At 38.5% G+C, this 14,824-nt stretch overlaps 1 protein-coding gene across 1 annotated transcript in view; it reads right to left on the minus strand.

Moving 5' to 3' along the window:
* Positions 1–14,824, minus strand: part of HAO1 (hydroxyacid oxidase 1) — a 65,493-nt gene that overhangs the window by 43,895 nt on the left and 6,774 nt on the right. The window contains exon 2 of the mRNA XM_032606456.1: positions 14,357–14,508. Within this exon, the coding sequence (XP_032462347.1) occupies positions 14,357–14,508 (152 nt within the window). The remainder of the gene's footprint in view (positions 1–14,356; positions 14,509–14,824) is intronic.

Here is a 14,824-nt window from a genome sequence, read left to right on the forward strand (position 1 = left end):
CCGCAACTAGAGAAAGCCCTTGCACAGAAACGAAGACCCAACACAGCCAAAAATAAATAAATAAATATTTAAAAAAAAAAAAAATCTAGAAACAATAAGTGCTGGAGAGGGTGTGGAGAAAAGGGAACCCTCTTGCACTGCTGGTGGGAATGTAAATTGATACATCCACTATGGAGAAGAGTATGGAGGTTCCTTAAAAACCTACAAATAGAACTACTATACAACCCAGCAATCCCACTACTGGGCATATACCCTGAGAAAACCATAATTCAAAGAGTCATGTATCCCAATGTTCATTGCAGCACTATTTACAATAGCCAGGACATGGAGGCAACCTAAGTGTCCATCAAGAGATGAATGATTAAAGAAGATGTGGCACATATATACAATGGAATATTACTCAGCCATAAAAAGAAATGAAATTGAGTTATTTGTAGCGAGGTGGATGGACCTAGAGTCTGTCATAGACAGTGAAGTCAGAAAAACAAATACCATATGCTAACACATATATATGGAATCTAAAAAAATAAAGGTTTTGAAGAACCTAGGGGCAGGATAGGAATAAAGATGCAGATGTAGAGAATGGACTTGAGGACACAGGGAGGGGCAAAGGTAAGCTGGGACGAAGTGAGAGAGTAACATGGACATATATACACTACCAAATGTAAAACAGATAGCTAGTGGGAAGAAGCTGCATAGCACAGAGACATCAGCTCGGCGCTTTGTGACCACCTAGAGGGGTGGGATAGGGAGGGTGGGAGGGAGATGCAAGAGGGAGGGGATATGGGGATATATGTATACATATAGCTCATTCACTTTGTTATACAGCAGAAACTAACACAACATTGTAAAGCAACTATACTCCATTAAACATGTTTAAAAAAAAAAACAGTGATGAATTACATCCACTGTTTTCAACACAGTTTTATGTTAGAAGGAGATAAGGGAGCCTGGGATTTGCAAGAACCACTCACAGAGACAGTTGAAAATTTTCTTACCTCCACTAAGGACAGATCTAAGATTCCATTGGTACATACCAGCATGACAATTCAGCTTGTTAAAATATTGAAATACTTCCATTCCTGTTTGTAAATAACCATGGCTCCAAAGTAAATGACCCCTCTTCCTGAGTCCCTTCAATGTGACATCTCTCTTTTCTCTCACTAAGGAGTCTCTGGATTCCCCAAACCCCACACACCCACACAATCCAGCAATTTAAAGGCTGGTGCCTGGCAGAGCTGGGTACATCCAGACCACCATTAGAGCACTAGAGAAAAACATCTGAGCATCTCTTGCAATTGGTCAAAGTCTTTGCTCTACTGGTTGCTAAATATTTCAAATATCACCTTGGCCTCAGAGATAAACATGTGTCCTTCCAGCTCATATTGTTCTTTGGGGGGCAAAAATTATAAGCTTTTGAATTTTGTAAACCACCTAGCATAGTCAGATTTTGTTGAGAAATTCTAATTCGAGTTATCCTAGTCTAGCGTCAAAAGCTCAAAATTGTTGAAGTCCATTTTCTCTCCCTATTCATTTTCCACAATGAAACTCTCACCTGCTCTCAAAAGTAGCAACTGTCAGATTTCATTTTACAAAGGGCAGGGGTCAACTTTCATAGACCTCCATTCCCAAAATGTGGTGCAGCAACAGAAAACTCCAAAGCACGTCGCCTTTTCCCAACTCCTGGCAAAATGGAGATCATCTCTGAGGTGATATTATTGTAAAGGCAAGGTCTGGCTCTTGCCCATGATGAGGGTCCCCAGTATTTATCCAAGTCTAAAAATCTTGGCTTTCATAATAGTGAGGGTATCCTAGAAACAACGTACCCAGGAGGCTACACCATTAAGTAAACATTGATCCCATATGACTATTTCCTTACTTCCACAAGCTCTTTGTTTCATCATCCCTAAGATATATCTTCAAGGATAGACACCTAAACTTTAAATGCTCTAGATATATTCAGACTTTGTTTATATTTGACATTTCTTTTTCTTCTTTATTTAGAGGCAATAGGAATACATTATGCCATTGCTATTAAAAAATGCATATCACTCACACACACACACACACACACACACACACACACACACACACACACCACTAAAAGAGACACTAGTAAGGTTTTGGACCTTGAAACATCAAAGATAAAACCCTATAAATGACCTACGTGATAACATCTATCTCTCAGAAAGACAAGATCCAATGGATTGAGAGTCAGAAGGCCTGGGCTACAGTCCCAGCTTTGCCAACTGAGGCACATTTCATCTGCAAAGTTTGTCTAACCACAGCTGCTGCCCTGCCCACTTCATAGTGTTGTCAGATGGTCCACTGAGACAATGTTTGTGGATGTTTTCTGGTAAACTCTAAAGCTAAACAATTGTAAAGGGTTAAGTGAGAGAGTGCCTAATACTATTTGGGAAAAGAAGTTCTAGATAGCTTTTTAAATTTTCCGAATTTTGCCGAGGACCTGGATTTCTCCTCATTATTCACAATCTTCTCAACACACAGCTTTCCTCTGCAATGGTTTTGATGCGTAAGACACTCATTTATCCTTGCAAATATATGGGCAAATTCTCACTACCTGAAGCAAGAAAGCACTTAAGGGAGAGAGGAAACTTCTCCAGGCCAAGGAATTCTGGACTAGGGCTGATCATTTCCATTAATACATTCCGAGGGTGTATATCTTTTTGGAAAGTCAGGGACAAAACAAAAGCAAATAATCTAGGAGGTGTAACAAAAACATGCATTTCCCCACTCCTCATGCCTACTCTTTATTTGCCTACAGACTTCCATGAAGAGAACTGTGTGGTAAATCTACGTGGCGGCCAGCTTTTGCTAAGTCCAGCCATCAAGCAGTAATACCTAGAAGCAATGGTTCCAAATTCTCCCTACACTTTTTGGTTTCTCTCCTCTTTTATCTGCAATACAACTGCAAATATAATGATACGGAAATAATGAGATTAGTATCATTGTTTATTATCAGCTATAACCCCTCCTCCAACCCCAAAGTGGGCTATGGGCTAGTGGAAAATGTTGGTGCATTGCGTTTAACAGAATAAAAGTTATCCTCAGACCTATCCAAATGAAGTTTCTTATTAGAATTAAATCACATGCCCTAGGCTGGGGAAATGCTTCAGGGTTTACAATAATCTGGCATGAGATCAAGTTAATTCTTCCTCCCCAGACCACCATTCAATAGAAATAACTCAGTTTCCTACACTATGAAACCTGTAATCAACTACCAAGGTTTACATCACTTCATATTAGATATGAATTCAGCCACCCCTGGGGTTGATGCAAATGCTAAACTCTGATGTTTAGCGATTTGGCTGGGCTAGAACAGGTAAATCGCTTTGCAAAGCAGCATGAGCTGGCAAAATCCTCCCTGTGGCTAAGGAATGCAATTGTACTTCTAAATTTTGCCAAGGTTTCATTTTACATCAAGCCTAATAACAACATTTATTTCTAATCCAGGTAGTCTGGATGTGAAGTAGAGAAGACAGGAAACCTATTGTGGCCTTAAATTTTAGGCATGCTAAGTCTGCCTGTCCCAATTCTTTAATTGAAAACTGCTTTGTACACGTCTCTCTTGTGTGTCTTAGAGTCCGCTTCGCAGTTCCTGCTCATTGCAGGCAGTCATCACGAAATCAGCTGGCTCTCAGAAGGTCTTAGAGGATCTTCGGATGAAAATGATATTCATGCTACACCCAAAACTGTTTCATCTTTGAGGATTTAAGTTATGCCTTTGGCTGGGAACCACCAGAAACTTTCATTCCAAGTCTTTGTCCAGTGCTTCTCAAACTTCGACATGCACAGGAATCACATGGGGCTGTTGATAAAATTCAGATTCTGACTCAATAGGTCTGGGATAGGACTTAGATTCTATATTTCTAACAAGCTCCCGAGTGATGCTGATGCTTGTTTCGTGGACTATACTTTAAGAAGAATGAAGTAGATATCTTCTTTCACAAGGACTCATGCAAGTTAATTGGATATATCTGATGGCCTGAGTAATGACAGGACCTTACAGGAAGCAGGAGGGAGAAACTGACCAGTGGTGTAATGGTGGGTAGCAGCTGGCTCCTGTCTTGTCAGTTGCCAGCCACATACTGCTGAATCTTTCTTCTCCATTGTTGTCCCTCTGGAGAGGGGCACAGGTACCTTTGCAACATTTTCTTATGCATTCATCTTTTGCTAGATTTAAAGTCAAGGAACTAAATTGCATTACAGTAAGAACCTCTCAGCACACTTAACCATTATCAGACATATTTTATAACCTTGCTTATCCAGGATTTTCCTAGCTTCCTAGATTTCACATTCAAGGCAAAATTAAGCAACAGAATAAAAATAAAATGACAGAAGATGAGGAAAAAGAAGATGTTTCTCAAAGTTGAGAAGGCACAATTAACTAATATAAAATAGCTTCCAAATGTTTAATGTCAACACCAACAACCTTACACATATAAATAAGCTGCTGAATCATCAAATAAAACTAAAGTTCATCATGCTAGGCTTGACAAGGGAGAGAATTATAATACATTTGAGAACGATGTTTATTCACTACCACAAAAAAAAAAGAAAAACAACAACAGAGAAAATGTAAACTATTAGTTATCAATGGGAGTCAATGTCTGTTATTTGGAACATTAATTCATGTGGGATAAATCATATATCCAGATTAGAGCAGAGCAACTAAGCAATGTGCTACTTTGGGTACAAATTATTTCCTTGAAAATAACTTTCCTATATGGGAGAAGTGAGTTAAGCTTCCAAAATTATGTATTTAAAGGAAAGGGGATAATATGATGAAAGGGCCCAAAGGAGCTTTTTTTAGGTGCATTTGATTAAAAAACTCCTGCAAAACTTAGTCACCAAAACAGCTGTGCTGAAAATTTTGCTGAGAAAACGCATTTTGTCCTCTGCACAGGAAGTCATTATGTAATGGGGAAAATATGCAATGACAATGTACCAAACAGTTGTGTGGTTCTAAACTCAGGGTCTGACACACTGAAGTGTTCTCATCCTACCAGTTTACCCTACCAGCCAGTGAGTGGATCTGCCTTTCTTTGCACAGGAACTATTATTACACAGGTTTGTTAAAGACACAATTAACATTATTGTCTTAATGTCTAAAGTTATCATTGAGATTACCCAGAAAAAGAATGTTCTGAAGTCAGTCATCTAAGGGAAGAACAAAACTTCTACTATAATCATGAGTGAAATACTTAGAAGTGGTCAAATATTCATGTACCATTTAGAAAATTTAACCGATTTAAATACTGCCCCAAAAGGCCAAGAAACCAGTGTTTTCATGATGGTTCATTGTCTGAATTTGGAACAGTAACCTTGAGCAGTCATAATGTCACTACACCTCAAGAACTCTTTTTCATTGTATGGAAATATTTTCAAGGAACAGTTAGTCCAATGACATCTTAGCCCTCCCTTCCTTGCTCCTACTTTATCTCTGGGGCAGAATTCTGCAATAGACAAAAACATTAGCTTTACGATACCGATTCCCAGGTTATTATTCTGTCATTTTATTGAGTCGTCAGGTCCTGTCATAACTGGCTGATGGCATGGAGATGACACCACAGTGAGATGCCTTTTAACGATGGTTCAAGGAGTATCAGGTTTGCACGTGGTGACTTCAATCAACCTCTCTCAATTTAACAACCTCAGTATTGGAATATATACGTCAGCCTCTGACTTCTCACTGTCACATCTTTAAGGTCACCAGGCACTCTAATAATTTGAGAAGAAGCAATCTCATGCTCTTGAGAAAGCTGATCAATAGCTGAAATTCTGGTGCAAAATACTAGAAATTATTTCATTTGATGCTGGTCTTTAAGATAGCTGGAGTCTAATTTTTTAATAGCTGTTTTGGATTAATGAAGTTTGTCTCATTGCAAAGTGATTTCAACACTGAATCTATCACTTTTTGAAAAATTTTATATATGAATTATACATTTATATATATGCATATATAAGATGTCCATAATCATTAATATATATGTATATATGCATGTGTATGTAGATGTAACATGTGTGAGTGTATGTACAGAAAGAGCATGTCCACTGACTTTTTTTTTTTCTTTTTGCGGTACGCGGGCCTCTCACTGTTGTGGCCTCTACCGTTGCGGAGCACAGGCTCTGGACGCGCAGCCTCAGCGGCCATGGCTCAGGGGCCCAGCCACTCCACAGCATGTGGGATCCTCCCGGACCGGGGCACGAACCCGTGTCCCCTGCAGTCGGCAGGCGGACTCAACCACTGCGCCACCAGGGAAGCCCCTACTGACTTTTGATTATTGAAAAAGAAGGTCCAGAACACAAAACTGAGATAAAAGAGTTTGAAAATAAAAGCAAGAAAAGGTATGAATTGTTTTTTTTACTACAATGATGCAAAGATATATTCCCTTCCAAATGTTTAACTAATGTAATTTGGACAAAGTTTTAGTGAACTATCCTTTCTCCTTTATTCCTCCCTACTTTTGATTCTTCTCTGTAAAAGTGATAAAATAATGGATGAAGACAAATAACTGGGTTAAACTCTAGAGTGAAACAGATCAACAAACCTCATCTTAACCACTCACCAACACTAGACATTGGTCAAAGGTGTCCTTCTCCTCCACTGTCAACTGAGGAGAATGATAAATAATAATGACCTCACAGGTCTATTGCGAGGATTAATAATAGGGATGAAAAGTCCAAGCACCTGGTGCATAAAAGGCACTCACCTCAGAAAGAGTAAAATTTAAAGCAAATCTGGTGCTTTTCCTGGATTTAGATAAAATTAAGAATAATGGTGATATTTTCCTTGTAGGTATGCTGAAATGTATATCTACTTGATCACCTAGTACAACACATAAATATATCAATAAAGCTTTCAAAAATACATCGTTTGGGTCTGGAGCAAAGGAAATGACAATTTTTCCTGCTGAATGGTCTTTCACTCAGTGTTAAGGTTGATCACTTAATCTCGGAAAATCCAGAAAATTCAACAGCTAAAGCTCTCACCTACACCCTAATTCAGTTCTTTGGGGTCTTTGTGTTACTCTGCAATCTGTTCCACCTGCAACTTAATAGGTGGCCAAGTCATAGCTGAGTCCCAAAACTTCACTTTGGAATGTTCTGGCCTTTTAGGCTCAAAAAGAAAGTGTTTAGACTTAATGGTTTTATGACCCATCAAATTCTGTGTGGTAGCCTCTAATTGCATCCAGAGATAGGAATTTCTTTTTTAAATCTTTTTTTTTTTTTGACAGTTTAATAAGAATTTACTAATATGCCAAGCATTCCTGGAATGCATTAAGTGGGTTTTAATTTTTCTCTATTTGAGGTCCCAGCACTCCCTCATGTGGCATTTGTCCACATAACAAGTCAGAAGCAAAAGGATAAGTAAATATTTAATCTCTTCTTTTCTCTTTCTTTTTGATTTCCCATGATTAAATGGAGCAAAAGAGCTAATGCATGCCTCCATGGAGTACAAAATAAAATTTTATTACAGCTACTGTGCATAAAACCAGAGAGATTTTCACCATAATGTCCTAAAAGCCTCAATGCTATAGTAAGCATTTTGTTAATTGGTTCTTTGAGAAATCAGAAATGTTCTACTTCTTTTGCAAGATGGAAATTTAACCTAATGAGACCACCTCCCTTATGTGCTACTAGCATTTATGTTTATTATTGCTATTTTCTTCAATATGTTAAATATTTTGGAGAAATGATTCTGTATTCATCCCTGAGGCTTATGTGAAGGATAAAACTTAAAAAAGTAAAAAAACAATCTAGTAGAGTTTCAAACGCTATGCCATTATAAGTAGAGGCATTTATCTGACTGCTTAAATATTATAATAATGGTCAATTATTAAAATGTTGACTAAATCATCCACTGCAATAAATCTCTTATTCATAAAACAATGCATAGCAAACTGCTCTCCACTGAGTGTTTTCTGGTTATTTTCCTTCCATCTTAAAAGTTTTAATTTTCATTTGTTTAAAATTCAAGCCCCTTTATTTACGCTCCTGAATTTTGCACAAGGCTCTTAATTCCTAATAAGTTTCATATTCTGTGGCTTATTCCATACTCTCAAAACTAAAAGGATAAAACTGTAAAAACATAGAACACTTATAGTAAATATTCCAAGACTATAGCATACAGCTTGCCTTAGGGATCTTGCTGCAGGCAGTTAATGACATTTGGAAATATCAGCAACTGACCAGGGTATTATAGACAGCATTGTGTAAGTGATTAATTACCCTGAGCAAGGTATTTAATCTCTCCAAGCCTCAGTTTCCACATGCACAGGAGTCAGAGAAAGATCCTCAGGGCTGTGGGCTCACACATTTTAAGACAGTGGTCAGGGATAGATGAGTTAATAAATTCAAATTGCCTGGCACACATTAATTGCTAAATAAATGGTTGCTACCATCATTTTCCACAAGACTTTGAAGTATCACTTTTAAAATTTATGTAAGCATTTATTAAACACCTATTTGTTTTCAGCAAGATCTAGAGATCAGTAATTATCTGATCGTTCTCTTCTATCCCAAGAATGCAGTTTTGAGAAATGAAAATCCAATGTAGGCGGATGCTCACTCCATAGTCTATATCCTCCAGGGCTGCCATAGAGTGGAAAGTAAGGGAGAGAGTGGGGATTTCAGCAATGTCAGGAGGGGCAGGTCTTGACTTTGGTCTCTTTTTTTGTATTCGATGACATCTTAAACGGGCACAAAACCAGTTATTCGTATGCTGAAAAAAATTGTAAAGATCATCTACTCCTGTTGGGAGTTTTATGTTTTTGAGTATTCTTTTTGTTTTTGTCTTAGCAGCAGAACTTTTTCTTTAAAGCACTGTTCTTTTCAGTCCCAACAAGCAACACAAGTAGCTGTGTGCTCAGTGACACACTTAACTTCCTTGAGATCATTGGAAACAACTCCAGCCTCCTTGCGACACCAGAAGTGAACCACTGATCACATGTAAGCAGCTCACTTTATCAGTGAGGAAACATAATCCTAGAGAGTGAAACTAGTTAGTGGTGAATCTCCACATAAATCAGATGCCCCAGCTGGACAGCCCAGGGGACAGTTGTAGCCCACAAAAGTATTTGCCTTGGCCCACACATTGTTGCTCCAAACAGTGTTTTAAAGAATTTTGATTTATTTGCCAACATTTAAAAACCAGGACATTGCACATAAAAATCAAGATTTCTGGCTTCTCTTAAAATTTTTGAAGTTTTGGCAACCACCCCACATCCTCACTCCCATGGGGCATCAGTTAGCTAGTGTCAAGATGTGGCTGCCCTCCTTCAATGGAACCTGCAATCTAGGTTTGGTACCCTCTCCACCACTGAGCTTGCATTGTTGTTTTCTTAACTTCATCCTTCCTTGGACATTTATATTACCAGCCTGGCCCTTAAAGTCATTTTTTGAGGTTCCTGCATAAAGCTTAAAACAAAAACATCTTTAACAAAGTAAAAAGAGCAATTTTTTACTCCCACTAAGATATTACAAATGGAGTATACTTTTCTGAAAGTGAGTTTTTAATGTATGGGAGAGAAATATTTTAGGGACTTGGAATCTCAGGGGCAAATAAAAATTGAGCCCCATTTGGGGAAGCTTTTTCTAGTATTTATCTCATGTGACCCTCACAAGTGCCTCTAGAGGTAAGATCTCTCATTTAACTAGGGTTGCCGGCTGTAGCAAATAAACATAGGATACCAGTTACAAATGATTTGGTTTTTATCTGAAATGCAACTATAACTAGTTCCCTGTATTTTATTTGGCAACCCTATACTCGTTGCCATTTAGAAAATGAAGAAAGAGTAGCTCCACTGGTCACTCTACAACCACACAGTCATGTAAAGAAGAAAGCTCTGCTCTTGGGCTTAGTTCAAAATGCGGACATGTCCTACAGTGGTGAGGAGAAAGGCCAAATGACCCCTGAAGTAAGTCTCTGTGAAGAAGTCTGGAGAACCAGCTGCGAAGGCAAGACCATGGTACCACAGCAACTTCCAGAACTTTCTATGTGCTCATTCTAATTATTCAGGCCAGACCATTCCCTGGGGATTTGATTTCACCTACTCTTACTGACCAGGCTAACAGGAACACTTTCTCCAGAGACGGCTTCTAACTAACCCCTATCCTCTGAACTTGGCCCCAGTTTCTCCTTCTAGCTAAGGACAAAGACCCTGGAAAAAAGAAAACTTGATTAGGGGCCAGATAATTAGAAAGGTGGGGAAAAAAATCCTCCACAGCAACATCCATCCATAGATCTCACAGTTTCCCCAAGGATCAGGCTAGCTTGAGAGAGTTTCCATATTTGGAAATGATAGAGTAAGTCAAATATCAGCTGCATAATTCCATGTTGATTTTCTGAGTTTTGAGAAAAGAAAACAGTGTCTACCAAATAAGTATGTTCCTCCACTCTTCCTTAAATTTGCCTGTGGCTGTACAAATATTCAGTTAGTCATTGTCTTGGTTTGCATTCTTCCAGAAACTGACAATGAGACAATGCTACGAGCCTGAGTCTTGTATTTGGGAATGATGGCAAGGTGAGCTGACGGAGTAGGAAAGTGAAAGAGGGATGGGGGGCAGCCAGTGAAGGGTGTGCTAATGGGCAGGTAACTTCTGAAGGCAACTGGGGCTCAGTCTTATTAGGGAAACCCTGGGTGATGGGATTAGAAGATGCTTCAGTTACCCTGATCAAAGAGAGCTGAGGTATTTATCTACCAGCCAGAGAGATGCCCTTCCACTCATCCACTTCCAACCATCACCCCCATTCATCAGCTCCTGCTGCCAGAGAAAATGTTAGGAAAAAAGCTGCAGGTTCTGATAAAAATGGGAAGTAATAAGGGAATATATCCTGGGCACCAATAGCATCTGTTCCAGGCACACATTCTTTCCTTCCAAGTAACCTATCCATCCCGCCATCAAAATGTATCAGCCAAGGAAGACTCTTTGTTATGAGCTGATCACCACCTGTTTGGGGGATTAATCTTAATAATAAAAAGACCATCAATCCATAAACAGTAATTGGAAGGTCAGAGAAAACCTTAAGAATGTTGAAATCCTTGAGGGATGATTCTACCACAAATCTGGAATATAAACAGTAATGTCACTGCCCTGACAGGAATGTGTTCAGGATCTTGGCTTCTCCAACCTGGTGTGTATAACCTTTCATTGCCAGTTCCTCTGCGTCCTCAGTGTCACCACATTCTCTTTGTTCTGCCTGTTCTACCTTACGCTAATGTCTATCAAGTATTTCAGTCTCCTGCACTCCCCCGGCGGGGTCTGCTCTGCGTGCACCTTAAGTGACAAATTAATTACTTTTAGGGAATGTGATTTACAGATACATGGGCTTCCCTTCATGATACTTATGGGATTTTCTGGAAATTAAAAGCAGCACAAGGTGGTTAAGAGCCCAGACTCTGGAGCCAGACTGCCTAGGTCTGAATCCCATCTCTATCATTTATGAACTGTGTGACCCTGGGCATCTGCCGTGTGCCTCTGTTTCTCCTGTATAAAATGGGCTTAATAATAGTACCTACTTCTTTGGGCTGTTCAGAGGATGTGATGCTTTGTTTTTGTTTTTGTTTGGGGTACGTGGGCCTCTCACTTCTGTGGCCTCTCCCGTTGCGGAGCACAGGCTCCGGACGCGCAGGGTCAGCGGCCATGGCTCACGGGCCCAGCCACTCCGCGGCATGTGGGATCTTCCTGGACCGGGGCACGATCCCGTGTGCCCTGCGTCGGCAGGCAGACCCTCAACCACTGCGACACCAGGGAAGCCCGGATGTGATGTTTTAATACTTGTAATGTGCTTAGAAAAGTGCCTGGAACATGGTAATCATTTTATTAATAAATAACTCTAAAGGGATAAGACTCCAATAGGCATTTAATAATGTTTCATGGTTAGTGCTAGAAGGAAATAATGTTAGATAAAACAGTACTGCCTAGGCTGTCAAATTATAGTTTCTAAGTAACCTTTCTTCTCATTTTTCTTTCCACCCCATCCCCAGCAAAAGTAAGGAGCCATCAGAGGTGATTTGGAGAGTAAGTCCTATCAATTGCTAACTATGAAAACCTGCTTTCTATGGAACTAGCTCTTTGCCCATAAAATGGGGACAGTGACACCTGTCAAATAGCAAATAAAATGATGTATGTAAAAATACTTTAAAGGCTCCAGGGCATTTTACCAAGTGAGCTTTGCTTATTGCCTTCTTCACTTTCTTTCGTTCACTTCCACTCCATGGCTCCTTCTCCAGTTTTCTCTCTTCTTTTAAATTTAGCTTTTATTGGTCTCTTCTTGCAAAATAATTCAAAGAAAATTGTATACATATGGACCAAAAATAAGAAGACTATAGAGTCAGGAATAGTCCCATCACTCATAAATAAAAATTTGTAAAATGTGGTCTACGTTCTTGGTCTTCAAAAATAAATATATTATATGACCTTATTATTGTTTGTAACTGCTTTTTAAAAATTATTATATGGTAACATATTGCCATGCCACTCAAGTCTTTCTATAATATGATTTTTAAGTGTTTAGCCCATATTTGTGCATCCTATTTTTTTGCAACCAATCTCCAAATATGGGACATTTGAGTGTTTTCCTGACTATTTTCTTAGTAAAAATAACAGGCATGAAAATCCCTGCAAAGATGTCATTCCTCAAAATCATAATTATTTCCTTGGCATTCCTAGAAGATAATTCATAGCATCACTTGGAATTCATATTTTCAAAGCTTTGATACATAGTGTCAAATTATTTTCTAAAAAGATTATTCTATTTTTCACTCTTCCTACCAGTATTTGAAAATGCACATTTTCAACAATGCGTGTAACCTAATCACCTTATCTAATATTAAAATAATAATTTGATATTCAGAAAATAAAATTATCATAATTTTATATTTGATAATTATGGATGGGATAAAATTTGAATATTTTTCATATATTTATTTGTTATTGTTATGCCTCCATTTGTGAATGTCTTATTTGCCTTTTTTCAATTACATCTTTTCCTCCATTTTTGGGTTATATGTTATTTTATTATTCAAATAAAAGAGCTCTTTACACAGGAAGGACATTAACTCTTTGCAGTCTCATTTTTCAATTCTTATTAGTTGGTCATTTGTTTTAAATTTTTATAGATATTTGATAGTGTGGAAATTTCCATTTTTGTGTGTGTGCTGATTTGTTTGCTTTTGTTTCACTGGTTGTTGTCTATAACATTCTTGGAAAGTCCTCTCTTATCCTAACTTTAAATAGACTGATACATTTCCCTTTTTTCCCTCTCCTTCTCCATATTTCAGGATTACTGTAGACAAATGGCTGTGGCCACACTTATCTGTGTGTGGTCCTAGAATTAAAGGGACTCCAGACTCTAACCTAAGTCTCTCTAGCACAATCTCACTGTGTTATGCTGACAGTCCAGGCAGTATTTTGTGAAAGACATTTCAAGGAGGGAAGTGAATCCACAAGATCCTTAATTCTTATAATTAAAATGTTTTAAAATAGTATTTAGTTCCTGCTCTTTGGTCCTGAATTTCCTGCCTTGCTCAGCATCAAAAAAAAAAAAAAAAAAAATCAGATAGACTTCATTACCAACTTTTATATGTGTTTCTGAAGCAGAATGTGGGGAGATTTATCACTGCACATATCCTTTCAAACGTTCATAGTTGCTAGAGGACTGGGAAGTTAATAAATTAGCCCTAATTAGGAATTTCTGCATATCGTATTTGAATTTCTCATCATTCCCTCCTAAGGCAGTTGGAAATGCTCTACTGAGAATATAACCTATCAGTAAATGAATCATGGTCCAAAACCATGGCAGAAAACACAACCAACCAAGTCACTGCATTTGCTCTTTGATGGTGAGAATCATGTGGTTTGGCGGAAGGAGCAAGGGCTTTGAAATTAGATAGCCATGAAGTTGAGTCCATCTCTGTACTGCCTAGCTGTGTGACCATGGGTGAGTCCATTTCTCAGACCTCGATATTTTGAGATATTGATATTGATACTCATAATACGACTAAAAGTCATTGAGCCACTACTCTGTGCCAGGCACTGTTTTAGGTACTTTATATATGTGAACTCAGTTAATCCTCACAGTAACCCAAGGATGTAGGTACTATTTTTATCTCCATTTTACAACTGATAAAACTGAGTATCTTGCTAGAGTTGTACAGCTAGAAGGTAGAAGAGCAGGCCGTGCAAGAACAGGCATTTTGATGCCAGTCAATGAGCTTAACTTTTGTGAGTATAAAGACATCCAGGGAAGTGTTTGCTTGATGCATACAGAGAAGAGAGTTGCTAAATATTAGCCCATTTCTGTCCCTTTGAGTGAGAACCTTGTTCCTACCTCGCACAGTTGCAAGCTCCCCATCCACGTGAGCCATGCGCTGCATGGCAGTAGCCCCAACACAGATTGGCATGCTGACTTTCTGCCCTAAAACAGAAGTCGACAGGTCTATTTCAGCAACGTTCCGGAGCATTCGTGGATAAAGCTTCCACCTAGAATTTTTGAAAAAGAAAAAAAGCTTTTAGAATTTCAAAAGCATAACCAAAGCTTTGACATTAATTTGAGTTAGAAAGAGAAAATATTCTTCTATTTTTCCCAGCAAGCAAAGTCCTTTACAAAGCTCAAGGAAATGCGGTAAATCTTAATTGTTAAGATGGAGAGTTAACAATAAGATGAATAATAAATTTCTCAAGCCATTGTTCTTAGTAAGGTATAATTAACATTTTATAGAATTAAACCATTTGAGTGTACGGTTTTTTGCCCTTTGAGAAACGCATGAAGTTGTGTAACCAGACAATCAAGATCTAG

Source organism: Phocoena sinus, chromosome 15 (assembly GCF_008692025.1).
Source record: "Phocoena sinus isolate mPhoSin1 chromosome 15, mPhoSin1.pri, whole genome shotgun sequence".
Lineage (NCBI taxonomy): Eukaryota > Metazoa > Chordata > Mammalia > Artiodactyla > Phocoenidae > Phocoena > Phocoena sinus.